Raw genomic sequence first — 27,650 nt, 5'->3', positions numbered from 1 at the left:
AATACGAGAACACAAAACATGTTCCATTATTCTACAACAGATTGACGTAAGCGAAATAGGCCTATAATTATTCGCATCTGATTTATGGCCCTTCTTCAAAATGGGAACGACCTGCGCTTTCTTCCAGTCGCTAGGTACTTTACGCTCTTCCAGCGATCTACGATAAATTGCTGATAGAAAGGGGGCAAGTTCTTTAGCATAATCACTGTAGAATCTTAAGGGTATCTCGTCTGGTCCGGATGCTTTTCCACTACTAAGTGATAGCAGTTGTTTTTCAATTCCGATATCGTTTATTTCAATATTTTCCATTTTGGCGTCCGTGCGACGGCTGAAGTCAGGGACCGTGTTACGATTTTCCGCAGTGAAACAGTTTCGGAACACTGAATTCAGTATTTCTGCCTTTCTTCGGTCGTCCTCTGTTTCGGTGCCATCGTGGTCAACGAGTGACTGAATAGGGGATTTAGATCCGCTTACCGATTTTACATATGACCAAAACTTTTTAGGGTTCTTGTTTAGATTGTTTGCCAATGTTTTATGTTCGAATTCGTTGAATGCTTCTCTCATTGCTCTCTTTACGCTCTTTTTCGCTTCGTTCAGCTTTTCCTTATCAGCTATGATTCGACTACTCTTAAACCTATGATGAAGCTTTCTTTGTTTCCGTAGTACCTTTCGTACATGATTGTTATACCACGGTGGATCTTTCCCCTCGCTTTGGACCTTAGTCAGTACGAACTTATCTAAGGCGTACTGGACGATGTTTCTGAATTTTTTCCATTTTTGTTCCACATCCTCTTCCTCAGAAATGAACGTTTGATGGTGGTCACTCAGATATTCTGCGATTTGTGCCCTATCACTCTTGTTAAGCAAATATATTTTCCTTCCTTTCTTGGCATTTCTTATTACACTTGTAGTCATTGATGCAACCACTGACTTATGATCACTGATACCCTCTTCTACATTCACGGAGTCGAAAAGTTCCGGTCTATTTGTTGCTATGAGGTCTAAAACGTTAGCTTCACGAGTTGGTTCTCTAACTATCTGCTCGAAGTAATTCTCGGACAAGGCAGTCAGGATAATGTCACAAGAGTCTCTGTCCCTGGCTCCAGTTCTGATTGTGTGACTATCCCATTCTATACCTGGTAGATTGAAGTCTCCCCCTATTACAATAGTATGATCACGAAACTTCTTCACGACGTTCTGCAGGTTCTCTCTGAGGCGCTCAACTACTACGGTTGCTGATGCAGGTGGTCTATAGAAGCATCCGACTATCATATCTGACCCACCTTTGATACTTAACTTAACCCAGATTATTTCACATTCGCATTCGCTAATAACTTCACTGGATATTATTGAATTCTTTACTGCTATAAATACTCCTCCACCATTGGCGTTTATCCTATCCTTGCGGTATATATTCCATTCTGTGTCTAGGATTTCGTTACTGTTCACTTCCGGTTTTAACCAACTTTCCGTTCCTAATACTATATGCGCACTATTTCCTTCAATAAGAGATACTAATTCAGGAACCTTGCCCTGGATACTCCTGCAGTTTACCAATATTACGTTAACTTTTCCTGTTTTTGGTCTCTGAGGACGGACGTTCTTTATCAACGATGATAATGTCCTCTCTGGTAAGCCGTCAGGTATTTTATCGTTTCGCCCAAGGGGGGGTCCCTCTAACCTAAAAAACCCCCGTGTGCACGCCACACGTACTCTGCTACCCTAGTAGCTGCTTCCGGTGTGTAGTGCACTTAGTTCGCCAGTGGGAAAATACTCCTCAGCAGAAGCAATCAGAAACTCAAAAAAGCAGAAAGAAGAAAAAAAGTGAAGACCATTTCGGGGAAAAAGCTAGAAATTTTTGCAAAAGCATACATTCCAATCAAAAAGCTCTCCAATCTCAACTTTTTTTAACTGTCAATTTCAAAGCACTAAGGTTTAATCTTCAAGCAAACAGCATGACAATCTTTCAAATTTGTACATTAAATCTTTTACACACACATAAACACGGAAAAGAAGAAGAAAGAAAAGAGAATATCGCCAAAAAATGATGTGAATTTTGTAAAAATAGGTGTCTCACATTCAGATCTCTGTTAGCTCTGTGTTTACTTACCCAGTAACAACGGTTCCCTGATATCCAATATGATCACAATAGGCTTTCTCAATATGCTGGAACATGAATGGATGATTGCATAATTTTCTTAACTGCATGATGATGTTAAGTAAAGCCTTAGCTCCACCTCGACCTTGCTTTCCCTTTTCTGATCCATCAGTAAGCAAAACACCTTTGTTTTGCATATGACTGTAATAAATGTACATAGAAATAAAATAGTTAACTGTGAACCCCACATACAAAAAAATCTCAAGTTTATGCCAAAAAATAAATTATTAATGTTAATTTTTAGCCTCCAATACTGAAGTTATTGCACATAACTGACGCAAGAAGTTACACAGAGGTTTTATTCTCCACTGTGGCAATGCTACAGCCTAAATGAAACAAGCTAATTATATACATTGCCAACATTTCAGAGTTTCACTGGGTGATGTGAAAGTACTTACGAAATAGTATCAATGTTTAAACATGCTGACGGAATGTATTTAACAAGGTATGAATAAAGATTTGTCCATGACAGTGAGCAAAGCTATGTACTTTGATGGCTTCTTGAGGAAGAAGAAAATTTCCATTGCAAGGCATCTGAAAAAATTTTAATGACTTCTCACACATTCTCAAAATCTGAAACACAATTCACAAGACCTAAAGTATGCTAATTGTCAAACACTGCCAGTGCAAGGCTTGCACTTGCCGGAAATTTGGTGACAACATAATTTTCTTGACTGTTTCCTGCATTTACACTGAAGTGCCAAATAATCGGCACGTGTATTCAAGTACAAAGATATGTAAACAGAAAGAATACAGCACTGTGGTCGGGAACTCCTATATAAGGTGACAACTGTCTGGCACAGTTGTTAGATTGGTTACTGTTGTTACAATGGTAGGTTATCAAGATTTAAATGAGTTTGAACGCGGTGTTATAGTCAGCGCATGAGCGATGGGACATATATGATTATTTTATGAGTGTACCATGAATATCAGGAATACAGTTAAATGTCAAATCTCTGACTTTACTGCAGCCGGAAAAAGATCCTGCACGAATAGGACCAATGATGACTGAAGAGAATCATTCAATGTGACAGAAGTGAAACACTTCTGCAAATTGCGACAGATTTCAATGATGGGCCATCAACAAGTGTCAGCATGTGAACCATTCAACGAAACATAATCGATATGGGCTTTTGGAGCTGAAGGCGCACTCGTGTATCCTTTATGACTGCACGATACAAAGCTTTACGCCTTGCCTGAGCATGTCACCACCATCATTGGACTTTTGATGATCGGAAACATATTACCTGGTCAGGCGAGTTTCATTTCAAATTGTATCGAGCACATGGACATGTACAGATATAGAGATAACCTCATGAATCCACAGACCCTGTATGTCAGCACGGAACTGTTCAAGTTGGTGGAGGCTGTGTAACGGTGTGGAGCATGTGCAGCTGGAGTGATATGGAACCCGTGATACAGCTAGATACAACTCTGACAGGTGACATGCATGCAAACATCCTGTCTGATCACCTGGATCCATTCAATTCATGTCCATTGTGCATTCCAAAGGACTTAGACAATTCCAGCAGGACAATGCGACACCCCACATGTCTAAGAATTGCTACAGAGTGGCTCCAGGAAACTCTTCTTAGTTCAAACACTTCTGTTGCCCACCAAACTCCCCAGACATGAACATTACTAATCATATCTGGTATGCCTTGCAACATACTGTTCAGAAGAGACCTCCACTATGTCGTACTATTACAGATTTATGAACAGCCCTGCAGGATTCATGGTGTCAATTCACCCCCGGCACTACTTCAGACATTAGTCAAGTCCATGCCATGTCGTGCTGCGGCACTTCTGCTTGCTGGCGGGGGCCCTACATGATATTGGGCAGGTGTACCAGTTTTTTTGGCTCTTCAGTGTATTTTTGAATTGTAACAGTAACCATTATCTGCAGAGCGTATTTTTATGTATATTTTGGTACCAAACATTGTATCTGTTGGGTTACTCTGAAAATATGAAAGCCTGCCCTTGATGTACATCACATATTCATCATATGAACCTTACCCTTTGAAATCTGACAAGCCCTCAAACAACCTAATCCTCCTCAAGCTACAATACTGTGTTTCTGAGGAATCAATAGCAATACCTTGATATGGTTGTGAATTTTGTCTCAATATCATTGTTTCAGCATAAACTAGTGTTTCAAATATGTTTATCTTTTGCCACTCTCCATGAATGGAAAGTTTCCTAGCCCGTGACATGGTGATTCAATGAGCACAGCATGCTTTCAGGTCTGTAACTGTTACGGGAAACTAACCTTATTTACCATCAATTGAATCAACAACATACTGCTTACATTTGTGGTATCTCACTTGCAACTGACCTGAAACATAGTGTTTGGATTAATTCACAAAGAACTTGGAGTTCTCAAAAATTATGACTCAGGAGTTGAAGTGCCATGGAATCTTATTTTGGATTTGAGGCTGTAAGAGCAATTATTAGGAATGTTAATTACACATAGTTAGATTTTCAGTCGGTAATCTTAGAAGTATGTCACACTTTTTATTGTTACAATGGCATAAATTTGCTGTGTCAGCATATTTTATTGCATGTCAGTGTGGACTGACTTGATGGAGCCCACCATGAAATACTTTCCTATGCCATCCTCTTGATTTCAAAGTGGCACTTGCACTCAATAACCTAAGTTATTTGTTGGATATATTCCAATCTCAGTCTTCCACTACAATTTTTATGACCTATAGCTCCCTCTACTAACAAAGAAATTATTTCATGGTGTCTTAACACATTTACTATCCTTGTGTCCCTTCTTCTATCACTCATATGTTTTATTGCCTTCCTTATAACCTGAACCACTACCATCACACTTGTTTCCAAAAGTGAAGTCTTTTGGATTATACTTCATGTGGATTGGCCACTGTAGTATCTAAAAGTCACAAACTCCAAATTAAATATTACTTCACTAGCAATGTGGGCTCTATATAAAAAAATGTACATCTAATGCGAATTACGTTGATAATATCTGTCACCGCACTGAAATTGACAGAAATTTAGTAATGATTATAAATGTCATTGTAAGAAAATGTATTAAAGAAGCTTTCAATCCCATCTGATATCAATAAATTCTGGCCCTTGAATAACAACACAAAGTATATTAATTATGTTGTAATGTAAGACACAAGTTAATGGTTTAGCCATGAAGAATAAGAGTTTATTGTTTCACATTCAAGTGCCCACAAACATACAAACTGTAGAGTCGGCAGTAGAACACATCTGAGGACAATCGCCTGCCGCTCTGTCCTTACAAAGAGAAGGGCTCCAGTGGACGATGCAGAGGGTGCTATGCCCTGTGCACATATCGCAAGAGGCCTTTGGTGGCCAGCCTGGGCAGATGCCAACAGTGGACTGTTCGCATGTAATGTGTTGGCGGCCACATCTGCAGCGATTATCCAACTATGATGTACAGGGTTTTACCAACCCCCCCCCCCCCCCCAACCCCTCTGGGGGAAAGGACACTACTCCGTACAGGCATAAGGCAACTGTTGACACATCGATGGGATCAGCGCAAGCACTGGTAGTGGGAGAAGATGCTGGGCAAGTAACAGAAGAGAGGCTGGACAATGAGGAGACATGAAGCATCTACGACCGCCAGCTCGAAGTAGCGGAACTGTGCTGATGGCAAAGGTGCCAGCTGTTCCAGTGAAGGTGCCAGGGATGCCAGTGCAGAAAAACCCAACGGCACTGGGGCAGCCAGCGGTGGAAGTGCATACGGTAGCAGTGCCTCGTGGGAAGGGCCAGCAGCAAGTGTGAGGGCACCAGACCCCAGACGAGAGGCAAGAGGCGATGACATCCACAAGGAGGGCAGGTCTGTCTGTTCAACAGGGATGCTCCGCAAGACCTGGAGAGGTGCTGAGGGAGGAAGCGGAGACAGCTGCAGCAGACTCGCAGCTCTCGCCGTGACATAAAGATGCATCTAACATGATGCCGTGTCACCAGCCTATCACCAGTGGCGCCATACTGAGGTGGTGGCAGTTCCAACTGTAGACCATGGCCAGAATCCATTTCGGTTGGTGGCCAAACCCCCATGTCCAGACCACAGAGTCAGGAACATACCACAACAAGGAGTGTATCAACGGACATTGGTAGGACAGCATGAGCAGTCGAGGAGAGTGCAGGGTTGATGGCCATTAAGCATCTCAGCCGGGCTCCGATCCCTGCCGGCGTAAACCTGTAGGAACTCAAGAAGTGTGTCAAAGCGTCCGCTGTGGAAGAGTCTGTGACATACTTGTTAATTTGTACTTTGAACATGTGGAAAAGACGTTTTGCCTTGCCATTACAATGGGGTGGAAAGGAGGTGCACTCACGTAACGAATGCAATGTCAGGTGCAGAAATCACGGAAGGAATAAGCTGCTTGTTGTAATTCACCAACCATCGAGTAACAGGAGACAATGCCGCAGATCCTAAGTCCACATAAGTTTGCGAGTTCAGCAATATTGTCGCAGAAGAAGCTGAGTAGCACCGTGGTGTAGTGGTTATGATACTAAACTATTGCATGGAGGGTCGTGAGAGCAAAACTCACATGTTGTTGTTGTTGTGGTCTTCAGTCCTGAGACTGGTTTGATGCAGCTCTCCATGCTACTCTATCCTGTGCAAGCTTCTTCATCTCCCAGTACCTACTGCAACCTACATCCTTCTGAATCTGCTTAGTGTATTGATCTCTTGGTCTCCCTCTACGATTTTTACCCTCCACGCTGCCCTCCAATGCTAAATTTGTGATCCCTTGATGCCTCAAAACATGTCCTACCAACCGATCCCTTCTTCTAGTCAAGTTGTGCCACAAACTTCTCTTCTCCCCAATCCTATTCAATACCTCCTCATTAGTTACGTGATCTACCCACCTTATCTTCAGCATTCTTCTGTAGCACCACATTTCGAAAGCTTCTATTCTCTTCTTGTCCAAACTGGTTATCGTCCATGTTTCACTTCCATACATGGCTACACTCCATACAAATACTTTCAGAAACGACTTCCTGACACTTAAATCTATACTCGATGTTAACAAATTTCTCTTCTTCAGAAACGATTTCCTTGCCATTGCCAGTCTACATTTTATATCCTCTCTACTTCGACCATCATCAGTTATTTTACTCCCTAAATAGCAAAACTCCTTTACTACTTTAAGTGTCTCATTTCCTAATCTAATCCCCTCAGCATCACCCGATTTAATTTGACTACATTCCATTATCCTCGTTTTGCTTTTGTTGATGTTCATCTTATATCCTCCTTTCAAGACACTGTCCATTCCGTTCAACTGCTCTTCCAAGTCCTTTGCTGTCTCTGACAGAATTACAATGTCATTGGCGAACCTCAAAGTTTTTACTTCTTCTCCATGAATTTTAATACCTACTCTGAATTTTTCTTTTGTTTCCTTTACTGCTTGCTCAATATACAGATTGAATAACATCGGGGAGAGGCTACAACCCTGTCTCACTCCTTTCCCAACCACTGCTTCCCTTTCATGCCCCTCGACTCTTATAACTACCATCTGGTTTCTGTACAAATTGTAAATAGCCTTTCGCTCCCTGTATTTTACCCCTACCACCTTCAGAATTTGAAAGAGAGTATTCCAGTTAACGTTGTCAAAAGCTTTCTCTAACTCTACAAATGCTAGAAACGTAGGTTTGCCTTTTCTTAATCTTTCTTCTAAGATAAGTCGTAAGGTTAGTATTGCCTCACGTGTTCCAACATTTCTACGGAATCCAAACTGATCCTCCTCGAGGTCCGCTTCTACCAGTTTTTCCATTCGTCTGTAAAGAATTCGCGTTAGTATTTTGCAGCTGTGACTTATGAAACTGATAGTTCGGTAATTTTCACATCTGTCAACACCTGCTTTCTTTGGGATTGGAATTATTATATTCTTCTTGAAGTCTGTGGGTATTTCGCCTGTCTCATACATCTTGCTTAGCAGATGGTAGAGTTTTGTCATGACTGGCTCTCCCAAGGCCATCAGTAGTTCTAATGGAATGTTGTCTACTCCCGGGGCCTTAGACTGTACAATTTTAATTTATATACATGGTTTGAGTACATTCTAGAAGTATCCACAAATGTCAAGAATCACTCTACTGGAATGTTATGTAGTTGTATATATGCTGTATGTGTTCTGGCCGGACACAGTTCGCCCCATGCTCTTGTATGTGCAAGTGGTGAATAAACCTTCATTAAGTGAAGTTAGTGTTCATCATTAATCTAATTACATCTTCTTCTATGTGACATTATTCTAGTGGAGGTGCTGGGTATTGGAACTTGTGATAGGCCACATTATCGACAACACAGTGGCTCCTATTAGGCCATGACAGAGCTGCCGTTTACGTGGTGAGAAACCCGAGTTCGAGCCATATTCAAGAGATCACAATCTATCAGAGACAGAAGAAGCAGAAGAGGACATTACAATGACAGCAACTGTGTGCCACCACATGAGACACCCTTCCGGGTTCTCTGATGACGATGGCCAAGATCGAAACAAGTAGTTGAAGGTATATGAGCATATAGCCAAATTTAACAAATGGGATGACACCATGTGTTTGGCTAACGTATTTTTCTACTTGGAGGGCACTGCCAAGCAATGGTATGAGAACAACGAGGAGTAGTTCATAAGCTGGGAAGTATTCCAGGCGGAACTGCGCAAGTATTTCGGCGACACACAATGACAGAAGTGCAAGGCTGAAGGTAAATTAAAGTGCAGGGCACAGCATCCAGGAGAAACTACAGCATCCTACATTCAAGACGTCTTGGAGCTGTGTAAAATAGTGGATCCTAGAATGAAGGAGGAAGATAAGGTTGCACATCTCATGAATGGTTTTGCTGAGGGCACGTATAAAGCCCTACTCCTGAAGGAGGTTTCGACAGCAGATGACTTCATAAAATGGTGCCAGTATATCGAGACAATGCATGAAAAAAGAATTAGATGCAAGAAGTTTGAATGGCTTCCAAATGTCGTATCAATGTCTGTGATGGAGGAAGAAACTGATTTCACAAGCGTTCTTCGTCAGATAGTGAGAGAGGAAGTTCAGAAGGCACTTGGATTGCATGGCGAGCAAAACACCGAGACACTTCAAGAGGTCATAAGGGAGGAAGTGGAACAGACATTGAACCCAATCTCTCGTCATTAATTTCCCTTTAAAACAATGAAAAAGTTGTGACCCATGCAGAGTTAGGTTCCTACAATGCCGCATGAGGAACCTGTTTGGGCACCAAGGAAGATTGGCGTCTGGAGGACCCAGGATAACCAACCAGTATATTTCCACTGTGCATGAGCGGGACATGTGGTGCGCTATTGTCGAGAAAGGCGGAAGATATTTGATGATGCCCATACCAGAATACAGCTGACCGATCTTAGCCGACGCCAACTCCGGGACGATGAAGATCAACAAGAAGATGTGGGTGCAGGCCAATGCAGGTCACCATCGCTGCAAGCTATCCGCTGAAGAGGACGCTACCCAACACACCGATCAAGGTCTCCATCACTGTTTAGAAGCTCCAGCTGATCACCTGGCCGCTGCAACCTGGAAAACTAAAGGGAGCAACCTTCTTTGGAGGTGAGGCCGCCAAAGAGAAAAATCCTCCGCCGTCGATCACTGCAAAACTGATAGGAAAATATGTCGATATCCTCATGGGTGGCCAACCAGCCCAAGCTCTTGTGGGCTCTGGAGCATCTTAATCAGTCATTTTGGAGAAGTACTGTCGCCAGTTGCAGAAAACTGTATTCGTTGACAACAAAACATCTCTGCTGAATGTGGCTATTGGGAAATATGTAAAACCTACAGGAAGATGTATCATTCGTGTGAGTATAAGTGGCCATACACAGCCCTTAGAATTCATCATCTTACAAAAATGTAATCATCAAGTCATTCTCGGATGGGACTTTTTGAAAGCTTCTCAGGCAATTAAAGATTGTGGTCACTCAAAGATTATGCTAGACAAGATGAGATACTGTGGACAGGAAGATGCGCATCTGAGTGTGTGGAGACTATGTGTGCTGAATGAAGTGATCATTCCTGCAGTCAGCACTAGAAAGGTAGCTGTCATGTGTCGTGCCATGCATCAACCCATGGGTCTTGTAGTGGAATGTAAGAGAGCCACACCACTGAAGAATAACTTGGTCATCCCAGCCTCTGTTGTCTCCTTTAAGAACAGATACGGCGAATTGTGGATAGTTAACTGTCACCGAGAACCACAGATCCTTCCAAGACGCATGAGCGTAGCAAATGCTGAGCCATTAATTGAAGAACAGCTGAGCCTCATAGAAACCTCCCATGCCGAGTCTGTGGGCGAAATTAGCGCTACCACTACAAGACACAAGATCTTCTAGCTTGACTATCACCAGATATCACTAAGGAACAACAGAAGAAGCTACTTGCCATTCTTCAAAAGTTCTCTGAATGCTTCAATCCAAGGTGAAGTGCAAATCAGACAAATTGACGGTGAAGCACCGGATAACCACTGGAGACCATCAACGAATAAGCCAGAGAGCACACTGTGTGTCAGTAATGGAGCGTCAAATAATTCGCAACGAGGTAGAGAAAATGATGAAGAATGACATCATTCAGCCATTACAGAGCCCATGGTCGTCACCAGTGGTCCTCATCAGGAAGAAGGATGTCAGATGGTGCTGTTGTGTTGATTACAGGAAGCTTAATAAGATATCTCATTTACCCTCTTCCACGTATTGATGATACACTAGACTGTCTTAAAGCGGCTAAGTTTTTCTCAATCATGGACATGTACTTGGGATACTGGCAGATCGAAGTAGATGAGGCTGATTGTGAGAAAACTGCATTCATCGCCCCTGTGGGCCTGTATGAGTTTAAGGTAATGCCATTTGGTTTGTGTAATGCACCAGCAACTTTTGAACGGATGATGGATAATCTTCTACATCACCTGAAGTTGATGATGTGTCTTTGTTATTTTATGACATTATAGTGTTCTCAGAGACATTTGATGAACTTATAAAAAGACTGAAGGCCGTTCTTAAGTGTCTCCAACAAGGTGGACTGAAACTAAATCCAAGAAAGTGTCTCTTTGCAGCAAAAGAAATCACAATACTTGGACACCTTGTGTCAAACGAAGGTGTGTGGCCAGACCCAGAAAAGGTGAGATCTATAATGGAATTTACTATTCCTAAAAGTATTAGAGACGTGAAAAGCTTCCCCGGATTATGTTCTTATTACTGTCATTTTATCAAAGACTTTTGTATAAAAGCCAGGCCACTCCAAGAGTTGTTAAAAGCTGATGCTAAATTTATCTGGGGTGGTGCTCAACAAGATTCTTTCAATGTCCTGTGAAAAGCTCTGACGATTGACCCTGTACTGTATGATGAGAGAGCACCTACAGAACTACACACAGATGCCAGTGGGTATGGGATCGGTGCTGTGCTGGTGCAAATTTCGGATGGAAAAGAGAAGATTATAGCCTATGCCTCTAGGACACTTACAAAAGCTGAGATAAACTACTCAACTACAGAAAGAGAATGTCTTGCTGTGATCTGGGCCACGTGCAAATTTCGACAGTCTCTCTATGGAAGGTCATTCATATTTGTTACAGACCATCATTCACTTTGTTGGCTGACAGGTCTTAAGGGTCCAACAGGACGACTTGCTGGGTCTTCAAGAGTATGACATTATCATAGTGTACAAAACTGGAAGAAAACACTAAGATGCCAACTGTCTCTCAAGAAACCCTGTGCAAGACCATCAAGACATTGATGATGATAGTGACTGTCTCGCTGCTCTCCAGGATCTCTCTGCTGAGCAGAAGAAGGACGCCAACATATCTCAAATTACGCTTGCCTTAAATTGGTCAGAGGATGTGAAAGGACAATTTAAGGTAGTTAATGGATTATTTTGCAAGAAAAACTTTGATCCATTTGGAAAGAGTTGGCTACCAGTGATTCCTGAACACATGCGCTTAGATGTTCTACAGAAATTCCACGACACACTTGAGGCCGGACACTTAGGATTTATTAAGACATATGAAAGAATCCGCAAGAGATTTTTCTCGCCAAGTTTATTTAGGAGTGTCCGTCACTATGTGTCGCACTGTCGAGAGTGCCAGAGGAGAAAGGCAGTCCCTCAGAAACCACCTGGTCGAATCATACCAATTCCACCAGCCGAAACGCCTTTCCAGCGTGTTGGGATTGACCTACTCGGACGATATCCAAAGTCTGCTAGTGTCAATAGATGGATTATCATTTGCACTGATTATCCGACACGCTACGCCATTACAAAAGCTGTGAAAACAGCCGAAGCATGCAAGGTAGACAAATTCATTGTGGAAGACATTGTATTAAAACACGGTGCCCCAAAGTTGTTAATTACAGATCGAGGGAAAGTTTTCTAATCTAATCTTGTGACACAGATAAATCATCAGTGCAACATTATTCATCACATGGTGACTGCCTAATATCCGCAAACTAATGGGCTTACTGAATGCCTTAATAAGACCTTGGCCAACATGCTATCAATGTTCAGCAGAGCAACTGGGATGAGGTGCTACCTTTCGTGAAGTTTGCCTACAACACCGCCAAACAAGACACCACGGGATTTACGCCCTTTTTCCTGCTGCACGGGCATGAGGCGACTATGACGACGGACACTGTGTTTCTGTTACATCCTGATGATACGGATGACGACTAAATCAGGCAGGTGTTAACCAGAGCAGAGGAAACTCGGCAGTTAGCTCAACTATGCACACTGCAGGCTCAAGAAAACAATCGCCGAAGGTATGACGCGAGCCACCGCCCTGTTGTTTACCAGCTTGGTGACCTCGTCTGGATCTTCACTGCTGTTCAGAAGATTGGTGTCTCTGAGAAGCTCCTCAGGTGCTACTTTGGACCTTATACGATTGTAAGACAATCGTCTGATGTTACTTATGAAGTTGAAGATTTCGACCCCGACACAAGACGACAAAAGATCAGAGATACGGTCCATGTCCTTTGAATGAAGCCCGACAAGTATTCTGCAACACAGAGTAAATTCGAAGCTCCAGTGACAGGCAACAAGCAGAAAGGTGACGAAGAGTGTAGAGGCAAAAGAAGTTTTAAGATCACCACCAGGGCTAACACCAGTTGTCGGAAGTTGGAGTACCCAGGACTGATGACTCATTCCTGGACTAGGAGGACGTAACACTGAGATGCTGTTCTCTTAAGGAGGGAGCAATGTCACAGAAGAAGCTGAATAGCACCGTGATGTAGTGGTTATGACACTAAACTGACGCGTGGAGGGTCGTGAGTTCAAAACTCACATGGACTGTACAGTTTTAATTTATATATTTGGTTCGAGTACATTCTAAAAGTATTCAGAAATGTCAAGAATCAATGTACTGGAATGTTCTGTAGCTGTATATATACTGTATATGTTCTGGCTGGAGGCAGTGCGCTCCACGCTCGTGTATGTGCAAGTGCTGAATAAACCTTCGTTAATTGAAGTTAGTGTTCGTCATTCATCTAATTACACCTTCTTCTATGTGACAATATCAAACAGCTGTCCAATTAGAGCTGACAACATCATACAGCTGTACCCATGTCCAATTAGAGGCAGAGTACTTTTTGTCTATCACTCACCCTTCAATAAACAGATTATCAGTATGTGTAAGCACTGAAGACACATGGTTAACATCTATGTACATATTTGCAGGAAAGGCTTGGTAATGACACAGTGATTCACACCAAGCCTAAATATGGTCGCTAGCAGCACAAGACCCCTTGAAAGATTGAGCAATATTTAACACTTCATCCAAAAGATGCATTTTCACACTGTGTTGCAGGTTGATACAGCTCCTTGTCGGGAGCCAACCAAATGATGGCGTCATATGGCAGCATAAGAATTGTGACGGGCATCAGTAACAAACTGACATTTGCGACTGAGGCTATGGAGTTCGGCCACCAAAACCACGTAGGACTGAAGGGGCTGTTTATGATGATTGGTGGAGCTGTTTATAACAACAATAGAACTAGACATGTGCCACAATGACATGCAGGTGTTTACGGTGATAATTAGAGAACAATTCACACATTTCATTGAACGAAAGTGATTCTGGATCCTGGAGCAGGTCTAACTGGCACAGCAACTAGTAAATCCAAGGGGAAATCCAAGACAGAAACATAGCCTTTTTGTTAGCATCAGAGACACCACAGACAAAGAAGTGTTGCCAAAGCCACTTCTCATACGCTTCCCAGTCTTCAGCCACATCATCATCAGGGGTGAATGGTGAGGGTATGCCGACAGCATAGAAAATGTGGCCGAAAAATCAGCAATAGTGACCATAAAAGTCTGTTGCCGCTTGACAAGAGACTCGAGTACTGGCTCCATAGACATGAGAACCGAAGGAAAAAACTGAGCACACAGATGCGAACACCACACTTGTCATTTTGTATTGTAATGTAAGACACAAGTAATAGTGTGGCCACAAAGAACACAAGTTTATTAATCCACATTCAAGTACACATAAGTATACAAATAGTCCAGTCAGCAGTAAAACATGTCTGAGGATGAGCGCCTGCCATGCTGTCATGTATGGAAGAGATCCAGTACATGCTGTGGCAGATGCCGTGTCATGTGCACAAGTCTCAGGTGGCCTTCTGGTGGCTGGCCAGTGCAGAGGCTGCTGGTGAAGTGTTTGTATGTAGTGCTCCCGTGGCCACACCCATGGCACATATCCAAGTATGATGTAAAGAGTTATAGCAAATTACAATTTGCCAAATGATCAAGATATTAAGAACACATTTGGAATGCAAAACTTTGAGACTAACATTAAACCACATAAATTATATGAAAATCTACACAGTATTTGCATACCTGTACAAAACCCGCTGCAGCCCTGACATGTCACATTTTATAATGTATTCCACCTTATCCGGTAACTGTGCTTCAACTTCTTTCTTCAATCGTCTCAATAAGAATGGCCTCAGGACCTTGTGAAGCCGCCGAATGATTAAAATGGTTTCTTCTTCATTCAACTCCACCTAGACAGTTTTCAAATATTTAGATACTACTGTTAAATTCTGACTTCTCTTTGTGTCTCCTTGTCTTTCTTTCTCGTAACACACAGGGCTTACGGCTGTAATATCATATACTGCAATAATAATTTTTGTCAATGAGTACTCTTTTCTCTGTATTCTTCCAAAACCTCAAAGTTTCTGAGATTCTCTTATAAACAATTACATGAAATAATTATTTTTCAAACACATTTGTCTCGCCAAATGTTTCTGAAGTTCACATAAAACTGTTGATATATTGTCAAGTGGAAACATACAACCCCACAAATCTTTATATAATAATTTGTCGAACAACAAAAAATCAAGATGGGTTGTAACAATATGATGAAAAAGATAGTTGCTACTCACCATATATCAGAGATGCTGAGTCACAGATAGACACAAGAAAAAAAGACTGTGAAAAAATGAGCTACAGCCAACAAGGCCTTCATCAGAGATAGAACGCACACACACGCACGCACGTGCGCACAGCCAACAAGGCCTTCATCAGAGATAGAACACACACACACACGCACGCACGTGCGCGCACACACACACACACACACACACACACACACACACACACACACACACAAATTCAACTCACACAGACATGACAGTAGTCTCTGGCTGCTGAGACCTCAGCAGCCAGAGACTCAGTGCTCCCAATCTCTCGGTATATAGAGGAAATTCTGTGTGCAAGTGTGAGAAAGTGTAAATGTTTGCACAGCATGTGTCCCAGGCAGAATGTGGGACCAGTCTGGTGTTCACCTAGTTAGAGGAGGAGGAGGAGGAGATTAGTGTTAAACGTCTCGTCGACAACGAGGTCATTAGAGACGGAGCATAAGCTTGGATTAGGAAAGGTTGAGGAAGAAAATCGGCCAGGCCCTTTCAAAGGAACCATCCCGGCATTTGCCTGAAGTGATGATGGGAAATCATGGAAAACTTAAATCAGGATGGCCGGAGACGGGTTTGAACCATCGTCCTCCCGAATGCGAGCCCAGTGTGCTAGCCACTTCGCTCGGTCATCTAGTTAGATGTGGTAAACTGCCTAAAAACCACAACCAAGCTGGCCCCCGCACAGACCCCTCTTTGTTAATCTGCCAGGAGGAGTTGATTGATGCCAGGGTGCCTGTTCTGTATCATTATGCCATTGTGCCGATCGTTTCGGTACTCAAGAGCACCGAACGGTCTAGTACTCAAATTAGAGTCGCTGCATTATTCAGTATGCATTTCGGTAGCGATACCGTTCGGGTCTACAGAACCGAAGTGCTGTCGTCGGTTCGTGTCGCGGAAGCCAATCAAAAGCAAGTGGCCGCAGATCCGCGCATGTGCACTGCAGTGCCATGGACACAAAGTGGCTAGCAGACGACACAGGTGCGCTATTCTTCCAAGTACCGAAAATTGCGTTTACGTTGCCATAACGCATGACGCCGCATTTCATTGAGCTGACGTCCCCGATTTCATCGCCCTTGCCTCCTCCTTAACAGTATCAGGCACAGTATATCCGTTTCCATGATTTTCAGCTGAAATGGATAAAATGTTTTACAGTTTCTCTGATCGCATGTTTCCATGCATGCATAATAACAACAGCCTATTTGACTGTATTCTGCAGATTGTCGTAAATGCCACATTATGTCATCTTATTCTCGTTCACACTGACATCGTGTTTTGGATTTTACGTTTCAGAAAATTAGTTAAGAATAGTGTGTAGTACCACATTGTACTAATACATATATAAAAACACCTAAAAAATTGATTCTGTCAAAGAATAAGAAGATAAACAGAATGTGGTTATAACTCGCTCCTAGAGATCCAAATGATTAAGTAGCCCACTTCTCTATATGATACGTCAACGATTTGGGTCTTAAAAACAAAATTGAAGAAACACATTTTCGAGAGCTCCTGCAGTTTGTTGAAGTTTATAATACGCATCTCATGAATGAAAATGTTTCATATATGGTGCTACAGTCTAAAAATATTATGGCAGAGATCTCTCATCTCTGTCTACTGTGGTTGAGGATTCGATCGCAGATAAATACTTGTGACAAGCAAGATTATGAAGATGACTGCTGCTAGTTACATTCCCAGTAATTTAAGCTGTGCTCTTAGATTCCTGTCTAAGATACTTGGAAATCGCTACATATTCAGAAAAAAATGGTGAATTATTTCTGACAAGAAAAAATGTAAAGGTCACTGTCGGTTGTTTCACTCACTGCGATTTCATCTCCAACAATTTCATATTTCGTATTTTAAACACACAGAAATCATGAAATCATTACTGAGGAAGTGCGCTCTTACATGTAAGTAATAGCGAATATTGCAGAAAAATCTTAACTTACATGAATAACAATGTCTCAGAATGCGTTGCATATATGAAGAGGAAAAAAACAATTTTTCATTCATCCATCATGAACCCGTGTCCTTTTGTACGCATTCCAGTGCGCTAACCACTTGGCCACACCAAACAACAGATCGACACTGCTCAGTTCTTATAGTATTGAGGTAGAGGAACGCAGGATGACTTTATTGCCAAACGGTGCTGTGCAAGTCATAAATGCGTGATAGTTCGGAAGGTTTCCAATATCAGGCTTCACATAATTGCTTTCCATTGTTACTTGAAAGTTGTAAACACGTTTCGATAATTACTAACTAAACCATTTGTGGGAAAAAGTACACAAAGACACTAGTAACGTCAGTTCACACTCATGTAATATATGTAAGCAGAGCCAATGTCTTGATATTTAATGATCTTTAAACTCTTATTTGCATAAAAAATAACACTTTTTTTTTTTTTTTTTTTTTAAATGTAATCATGCACAGTAACAACCTAACCAAACCATATTTCTAACAACGGAAAATAGTCTATTATGAACTCACTTTCCAACCGGATACGTCCTCTGGTGATTCTTTAGTAACACAATCACTAAATCCAAAGCTAAAACTGCTAAATTTGTTTAAAATAAAACAAATTACAGGTGTACATAAAAAACAGCTCACCGATCGACAAGGCCAGACCGAAATCCAAAACCTCTTGGTACAATTGTTGTAAAATCGGTGGGAGGACCGTTTGGTAATGAGTCTCAGAAGCTTATTGAATAGGATATTTCGATAAAGAACTGAAAATGACGTCAATACCGAGACTAAATTACTACACCAATCGGTATGAACAATACAGAATAGGGCCCCTGGCATATGTCCCCATCCTGGAAGCAGTCAATGGTTACTGGGATGGACGCAAGAAGAAAAAGTGCTGTTTCACATACTTTTATGTAATGTTCAGATTACCCTGTACTCCTCACATAGAGCATAGCCTTTAGATTAACTGGCAAAAAGATTACAAGATATGTATATCTCCTAACAGTTAATAAACAGCCTGTCAGTACCTGCAATTACACAAACACAATGTCTGTTAATCAAATGATTACTTTCAACACAAAATATGACACGTGTCTCATATGCAGCACTTTTGAGATAATATTTGTTACAACAGCAGCTTTTATTCTTTCATCCTACATCAATTTCTCCACAAGTTATAGTTCAAAATTGAAGTTAGAAAACAACATGTTTACAAGAAAATTCATGCCACTGACACCAGCACTTGTATCATTGCTAATCACCATAAATAAGCAAACCCCCCATCACTAAGATCTACTGTGTATGTGGGCTGCCCATCCTCATTCTCTGTCAGGACTTTCACTGTCTTTCATTGTACTATGAAATGAAGAGTGTTTCACCCAACATATTTCTCACTTCCTTGCCATTAAAGTGATGTAATATACTGGTCTAGCATTAGAAACCTCTTGCTCACAGTCTCACGATGCATTATGTGTATCCCTGAGAACAATACAGGTGTAAGACCTACTTCCTGCATCCACCCACTATTTCTCATGCGGATACAGTAATGGCCACCTCTCACCCCACAATGTGTAGAACAACTTGTGAGAGAAGACATAGCACATTTGGTGTCCTGGTTAGGAACTGAAACGAGAATTTGGGAACTGAGATGAGAATCTGGCTGCCTGTCAGTAGAAGATAGTACCTGCAGTTAATACCTACAGTCTCCAGAGGGCTTCACTATTGGAATTTCACCATATTACAGACACCATGTAAGTTTTGGATGAATGCTAGATTTTCGCTTCCTCCATTAAAAACACAATTCTGTGATATGGAACCCACACACTACCTGAAAATGACAATGAACCATTCACTAAGATGAATTGGTGCTGCCCAAGGTTCACAGAGGATGGCTTTAGGAACTGTGCTTTTCTAACTGTGCAAGACGTGACTTTTACAGCTGTGCATTCTGAATGATTTTGTTCACCTTACATGCATTATGAACATTTCCTTCAACTTCCACGTACCCGATTTTCATATCCTGCTCTTTAATCTCAGAGATATCGGGTGCTTATAATTAAACTGACAGTATTCCAAGAGCCGCAGTGCATACTGTATACATCACAGGACATTGAAATATTGTATTTATGTTCATTAATTAGTGTGCTTGTGGAGTATGCCAAAACAAATAATAGTTCTACTCCCTACCACCAGGTGAAAATATGGTGTTGTAAACTCTTTGTCACTTAGTAATGATTGCTGATTTCCTTTATGAAGTGACTGTTGGTGTAAAGGGTTAAGAAAGTTGAAGTTTTCCATACAAAACATGATGGCTATTGAGAAGAAAGACAGTGCACTGCTGGTAAAGCTGTTTTATCAGAATATCAGCAATAGCAGCTCCGCATTGCAAGAATACTGCAAACATAAACAGGTGTGAATAGGCCCCATGTCAATAAATAGGCTAAAGAATGTGATCAAGAAATTTAAAGAAACATGTGAATTAGCTGGTGCAGCAGTGAGAGGGTGGTGGCCCATTCTCATGGCAGTTGTTGAGAATGTTACTGTAGCTACAGCCAACCGGGCAGCACATGCTCTGCAGCCAATGCTTGAGCAATGTCACTGGAATTGACACTACCCTGGTCAACAGTTCAAAAGATTTTGTGACACATTTTAAGCAGGTATCCCTACTAGATTCAAAATGTGTACCAAATGAAGCCCCAAGACAGACTACAATCCCAAGGCTTTGCTGTTTGTTTTTTAGGATGCATGGAAATGGATGGCACATGGCCAGGAAAAATTCTTTGGATGGGCAAGGCATATTTTACTCTGCACAGAGCCATAATTGTACAGAACTGTCACATATGGGGTTCTACTCTGCCATATGTTGTCCAGGAACACCCGCTGCACTCAGCTTAAGTGACTGTGTGCCATGGTTTCACAAGCTCCTTCATTCTCGATCCTGTTTTCTTTGAGGAGATGACACGTCACAGGCCTGTTGGGAGTACAGTGTCATCTGCATGTTACAAAGACCTCCTTGTGCAACACGATTCCAGATTTGCAAGACGACATAGTGCCTACATCACTACTTTCAGGAAAGATGGGATGACATCAAATGTCACTTTCCAAGTGAAAGATCTGCTTCGAGACACCTTCGGTAACAAGATCATCGTCTCTAGGCAATTTCAAAATGTGTGACACTGTAGATCTCTCAGCCAAAATCCATGTGACTTCTGGTTGTGGGGATAGTTGAAAGATCAGGTCCAACATCGATGCATTCAGACTCGTCCAAATCTCAAGGGTAGCATACAAAGACATATTGGTCTCATTACACTCAATAACTGTCAACCACACGTTATGGAAGCAGCTTATTGTTGAGTCGGGAGACCACACCGAACACATATTACAACTTGTGACCATATCCTAATAAATACGCAAGAACAACCACTCTCAAGTGTTTGATCATTCCTCCTCTTTCCCTGTGCCGCACCACATTCTGACTGCTTACAGCACTGTAACTTCACCTGGTGGCAGAAACTGGAACTATTATTTTTTCAGCACACTCTGCAAGCGCACCAACCGATGAACATACATACCATGTTTCAGCATCCTGCAACGTATACACCCCATTCTGCAGCGCTCTGAACGGCGCTAGTTTAATTATAACCACCCATTACTTCATCAACCTATGTACCCATTGTCTAAGAATGTGTATTTTTCATATTTTAAGTTGGGCACCATCATCCTTTCTTTCTTACCTACATATATAATTAAGACTGACATAAAGCACAGTTTCTGAAATTACAAAACAAACATAAAATAGAAACTTAGGAAAGACAAATAAAGTAATTCTACAGAATTTTCATAATTTTATGTTCCCACAGGGTGTATACATGGACAAGGAAAAAAAATTCACGGATTTCCCGGTTAAATATACACTTTCTCCCGGGTGAAAACATACTTTTTCCCTGTTAACTGACAGTAAATTTTCTCTCGGAACTGTATAACTTATCAATCCTTTGAATGATTATGGTTTTATAAACGGGCGTAGAATTTCCCGGCGCTTTAGAAAACTAAACACGGGGGGAAAAAAAACACGTTTCGGAAAGATCTTTGATGTGCAGCAACATGTATTACGAAAGTATAAATTCGAATTCCACCAAACACCGCATGTTACTTTCCGAACATTGAAATCGAGATTGTGATGCGCTTTTGTAAGCCAGTCATAGCTCATGTCACGTGATCTCGCCAGCCGATGACAGTGGGTATTCAGAGCTTAGGACACGTGATGTAGTCAGCCAATAGCAACATCACTGGTAAGTAGCGCGCACACACAAACAGAAAAAGTTAACGGTTTAAAATTAATATACATAGTGTTGCTATACGAAACGCAAAGCTTTCACATATAATATTGGTCTGTAAGATTAATAAGCTGCAAGAGAAGCTAAGCTTTCACATGTAATGTTGGTCTTTTATGCGTGTATTACAATTTACGATGTATCACACAAATGTGCCAGTAAAATTTTTAATAACGACATAAATGTCTGATCTTCTGGGCTCGAAATTCATCCAAATGGCTCGTCATCAAGGAGTTGATTTTTAAATGAGAGTCAAATGCTCTGTGATTTAAGAAAATCATCGTACATTTTCGCACATAGTTCAACTTGCGTAAAAAGAAATTTGCTTTGATGGTAACGTTTTTCAAACCACCATTCGGAATATTTTCCTGCGACCTGTTAGAAATAGGTTCGTTTCTGCAGTTGTCAGAGAGCGCCATAAGACGGGCGTCACCGCGCTTGCGCAACTACGATGCCGTAGGGAGCCCTTATGTTCGTATGTGTAAAACATTAAAAGATCTTACATTATGTCATAAAAGAAACAAGACATCAGAGGATACTCCAAGAGCATCGGAATTTTGTGACCCATACTAAAACGTGCACATTTAAAGTGCACATTCGTATGTCCAGATTCCTAGTGAAGTAGGCCACGACCTGATATTAAGCTTATCAATGTGGTTTTCGGGATGTAAATTTTCTTGGAGTACCAATACTGTGTTATCTCATGTTTGGTTGTGCTAGAAGTTGAAAACGCGCACTTGAAATGCAGCGAACAGTGTGTGGAATTAAACACTTCGTTTCAAATATATTGTCTGCCTCAGCAGAAAAGATTAATAAAAGAAAATTTCTTTAACAAACTGACAAACATAACTTCATTGTTCTGCAAGGCTATTAATGCTTGACTGTCACGAAGGTGGAAATAAAATAAAATCTGCAACTAACAAGACAGTTTGTTGTTGTTGTTGTGGTCTTCAGTCCTGAGACTGGTTTGATGCAGCTCTCCATGCTACCCATCCTGTGCAAGCTTCTTCATCTCCCCGTACCTACTGCAACCTACATCCTTCTGAATCTGCTTAGCGTATTCATCTCTTGGTCTCCCTCTACGATTTTTACCCTCCACACTGCCCTCCAATGCTAAATTTGTGATCCATTGATGCCTCAGAGCATGTCCTACTAACTGGTCCCTTCTTTTTGTCAAGTTGTGCCACATACTCCTCTTCTCCCCAATTCTATTCAATATTTCATCATTAGTTACGTGATTTACCCATCTAATCTTCAGCATCCCTTCTGTAGCACCACATTTCGAAAGCTTCTATTCTATTCTTGTCCAAACTATTTATCGTCCATGTTTCACTTCCATACATGGCTACACTCCATACAAATACTTTCAGAAACGACTACCTGACACTCAAATCTATACTCGATGATAGCAAATTTCTCTTCTTCAGAAACACTTTCCTTGCCATTGCCAGTCTACATTTTATATCTTCTCTACTTCGACCATCATCAGTTATTTTGCTCCCCAAATAGCAAAACTCCTTTACTACTTTAAGTGTCTCATTTCCTAATCTAATTCCCTTAGCATCACCCGACTTAATTCGACTACATTCCATTATCCTGGTTTTGCTTTTGTTAATGTTCATCTTATATCCTCCTTTCAAGACACTGTCCATTCCATTCAACTGCTCTTCCAAGTCCTTTACTGTCTCTGACAGAATTACAATGTCATCGGCAATCCTCAAAGTTTTTATTTCTTCTCCATGGATTTTAATACCTACTCCGAACTTTTCTTTTGTTTCCTTTACTGCTTGCTCAATATACAGATTGAATAACATCGGGGAGAGGCTACAACCCTGTCTCACTCCCTGCCAACCACTGCTTCCCATTCATGCCCCTCAACTCTTTATAACTGCCATCAAGTTTCTGAACAAATTGTAAATAGCATTTCACTCCCTATATTTTACCCCTGCCACCTTTAGAATTTGAAAGAGAAGATTCCAGTCAACATTGTCAAAAGCTTTCTCTAAGTCTACAAATGCTAGAAACATAAGTTTGCCTTTCCTTAATCTTTCTTCTAAGATAAGTCGTAAGGTTAGTATTGCCTCACGTGTTCCAATATTTCTACGGAATCCAAACTGATCTTCCCCGAGGTCGGCTTCTACCAGTTTTTCCATTCGTCTGTAAATAATTCGCGTTAGTATTTTGCAGCTGTGGCTTATTAAACTGATAGTTCGGTAATTTTCACATCTGTCAACACCTGCTTTCTTTGGGATTGGAATTATTATATTCTTCTTGAAGTCTGAGGGAATTTCGCCTGTCTCACACATCTTGATCACCAGATGGTAGAGTTTTGTCAGGACTGGCTCTCCCAAGGCTATCACAGTAGTTCTAATGGAATGTTGTCTACTCCCGGGGCCTTGTTTCGACTCAGGTCTTTCAGTGCTCTGTCAAACTCTTCACGCAGTATCGTATCTCCCATTTCATCTTCATCTACATCCTCTTCCATTTCCATAACATTGTCCTCAAGCACATCGCCCTTGTACAGACCCTCCATATACTCCTTCCACCTTTCTGCTTTCCCTTCTTTGCTTAGAACTGGGTTTCCATCTGAGCTCTTGATATTCATACAAGTGGTTCTCTTTTCTCCAAAGGTCTCTTTATTTTTCCTGTAGGCAGTATCTATCTTACCCCTAGTGAGAAAAGCCTCTACATCCTTACATTTGTCCTCTAGCCATCCCTGCTTAACCATTTTGCACTTCCTGTCGATCTCATTTTTGAGACGTCTGTATTCCTTTTTGCCTGCTTCATTTACTGAATTTTTATATTTTCTCCTTTCATCAATTAAGTTCAATTTTTCTTCTGTTACCCAAGGAGTTCTACTAGCCCTTGTCTTTTTACCTACTTGATCCTCTGCTGCCTTCACTACTTCATCCCTCAGAGCTACCCATTCTTCTTCTACTGTATTTCTTTCCCCCATTCTTGTCAATTGTTCCTTTATGCTCTTCCTGAAACTCTGTACAACCTCTGGTTTAGTCAGTTTATCCAGATCCCATCTCCTCAAATTCCCACCTTTTTGCAGTTTCTTCAGTTTTAATCTACAGTTCATAACCAATAGATTGCGGTCAGAGTCCACATCTGCCCCTGGAAATGTCTTACAATTTAAAACCTGGTTCCTAAATCTCTGTCTTCCCATTATATAATCTATCTGATACCTTCTAGTATCTCCAGGATTCTTCCACGTATACAACCTTCTTTTATGATTCTTGAACCAAGTGTTAGCTATGATTAAGTTATGCTCTGTGCAAAATTCTACCAAGCGGCTTCATCTTTCATTTCTTAGCCTCAATACATATCCACCTATTATGTTTCCTTCTCTCCCTTTTCCTACTCTCGAATTCCTGTCACCCATGACTGATAAATTTTCGTCTCCCTTCACTACCTGAATAATTTCTTTTATCTCATCATACATTTCTTCATCATCTGGAGAGCTAGTTGCCATATAAACTTGTACTACTGTAGTAGGTGTGGGCTTCGTGTCTATCTTGGCCACAATAATGCGTCACTATGCTGTTTGTAGTAGCGTACCCGCACTCCTATTTTTTTATTCATTATTAAACCTACCTCTGCATTATCCCTATTTGATTTTGTGTTTATAACCCTGTATTCACCTGACCAAAAGTCTTGTTCCTCCTGCCACCGAACTTCACTAATTCCCACTATATCTAACTTTAACCTATACATTTCCCTTTTTAAATTTTCTAATCTACCTGCCCGATTAAGGGATCTGTCATTCCACACTCCGATCCATAGAACGCCAGTTTTCTTTTTCCTGATAACGACGTCCTCTTGAGTAGTCCCGACCCGGAGATCCGAATGGGGGACTATTTTACCTCCGGAATATTTTACCCAAGAGGACACCATCATCATTTGTCCATACAGTAAAGCCACATGCCCTCAGGAAAAATCACGGCCGTAGTTTCCCCTTGCTTTCAGCCGTTCGCAGTACCAGCACAGCAAGGCCGTTTTGGTTAATGTTGCAAGGCCAGGTCAGTCAATCATCCAGACTGTAAAGGCTTCTGCCCCTCTTCAGGAACCACACGTTTGTCTGGCCTCTCAACAGATACTCCTCAGTTGTGGTCGCACCTACGGTACTGCCATCTGTATCGCTGAGGCACGCAAGCCTCCCCACCAATGGCAAGGTCCATGGTTCATGGGGAAGACAACACATTTTAGCCTTCCATAATTATGTGAATGTATTTTAATTTACTTGATAGCTCCGGGCTACAGAAATCTGTTTTGTTTTAATTTGACGTGAGAGCAGTAGATGAAGAGAAAACAGCAAAATCACTAAATGTCAGCACGGGTCACATGGAGACTACCCATTTCCCCACTATAACTCAGATTGCTCTGCGCATCAGCCCCGGGTGTACGATATTTCTGAACTGGGGCAATAGCCCGCCATTCCCTCCAGCATTTGAAATAGGACGTAAAAAAAAAACCATTTTGTAGCGCACAGTTTTCTGAAGAGTCTGATGCATAAAGCATGTGTGTTCCAGGAAATGTAACACGTGTTATTTGGTCGTAAGTGTGCCAAAGTGCAGTGCCTCGCCTCCTCACACAGCATTCTTCTATCGTACGTCTCTGTACTTCGCTCTGTGGAATTGAAACGTGTATATTTTGTAATGGATTCCATCAAACTATAATCAGGACAGTGGAAATTGAAATGTCCTGTGGTGTCTCTCCTGCTTACAGTCAGCCGGTTTGACATCCTGTCCCTCTTTTTTATTAAAAAGAAGAACTCTTCAGAAAATATGCACTCTTTATTCCTTATCAGCTAACAACTTGCTGCTTTGTGTGACATAAAATTAAATATAGGATACATAGACCCAGTAAAGACATGAGACAAGCAAGACAATACACATTTATTCAATCCTTAGCTCCTAGAGTTTTTTTCTCTCTAATCTTGCTAAAGCTTTACATGACGTATTTTCCTTTCTGCGAAAGTTCGTCAAACGTTTTGCTACATGAAAAATCGAAATGTCGCTGTCTAATACTGCAAAAGCTGTTAATACAAATAGGGCCCAAGACTGGTGTGGTTTCCCGATCTGATTATGTCTATTTTGTCACTGTCTGCTAGATAGAACAAACTAAGTCTTTCTAATACTGCAACAATTGAAATATCAAATGCCTATTAGGCCCACTACAAGCAAAAAGCTTGACGTTAGGCAATAGTTTCACACTTCATTCATACGCTCCAGTTTCTCAAGCATGAGGTCGAAAAATATTAGTATGAAATTTTTATACAAACTTGGAATCGTCATATTGTTCCATAATTTGTGTGATGTCCCGATTTCTTCTCCTTCCTCGTTCTAACAAACAGTCTTGTTATCACTAATTCTGTAACTATTCCTGCCAATGTCAAAGCTTATTCACAGGTTAACTTCACTAACTCTGCTAGAATCACCGGATTAGTTATTCTGCGATTATTCTCCGGTTAGGTGTTGTTACATGCTCGTACAACTCGTTTTCCGTGCTTCTTCCAGAATAGAACTTAAAGCGGCTGCTAGCTGGGGACTGTACAACTGGCCCTTACTAGTATAGCAATCTGGCCAAAAATTTTCCATCAAAATTTCATTTTCTTTGGTAAACCGAGAAGGTAATATGCGACCTTTCTTACCTGTTATTCATTTATTTCCTCTCCTGTAATCTGAATCTATAGGTTTCGCTAATAATTATAACAACGCTCATCATTCGTAAACCCAATCAACCAGACAATCAGACAGCGGTTGGCATTCAGCCGTTCGGCTTTGCTCCGGTGAG

At 41.3% G+C, this 27,650-nt stretch overlaps 1 protein-coding gene across 2 annotated transcripts in view; it reads right to left on the bottom strand.

Annotated features, from left to right (window-relative positions):
- LOC124605066 (ATP-dependent helicase brm-like) overlaps window positions 1-27,650 on the bottom strand; it is a 231,433-nt gene that overhangs the window by 36,922 nt on the left and 166,861 nt on the right. For both annotated transcript variants that reach the window (XM_047136532.1, XM_047136531.1), the window contains exons 17-18: window positions 14,981-15,147; window positions 2,111-2,299 (exon numbers count right to left, since the gene is read on the bottom strand). In XM_047136532.1, the coding sequence (XP_046992488.1) occupies window positions 2,111-2,299; window positions 14,981-15,147 (356 nt within the window). The remainder of the gene's footprint in view (window positions 1-2,110; window positions 2,300-14,980; window positions 15,148-27,650) is intronic.

This window comes from Schistocerca americana, chromosome 1 (assembly GCF_021461395.2).
Source record: "Schistocerca americana isolate TAMUIC-IGC-003095 chromosome 1, iqSchAmer2.1, whole genome shotgun sequence".
NCBI lineage: Eukaryota > Metazoa > Arthropoda > Insecta > Orthoptera > Acrididae > Schistocerca > Schistocerca americana.
Note: the sequence above shows the minus strand (reverse complement) of the source record. Positions and strands in the feature narration are given on the sequence as shown.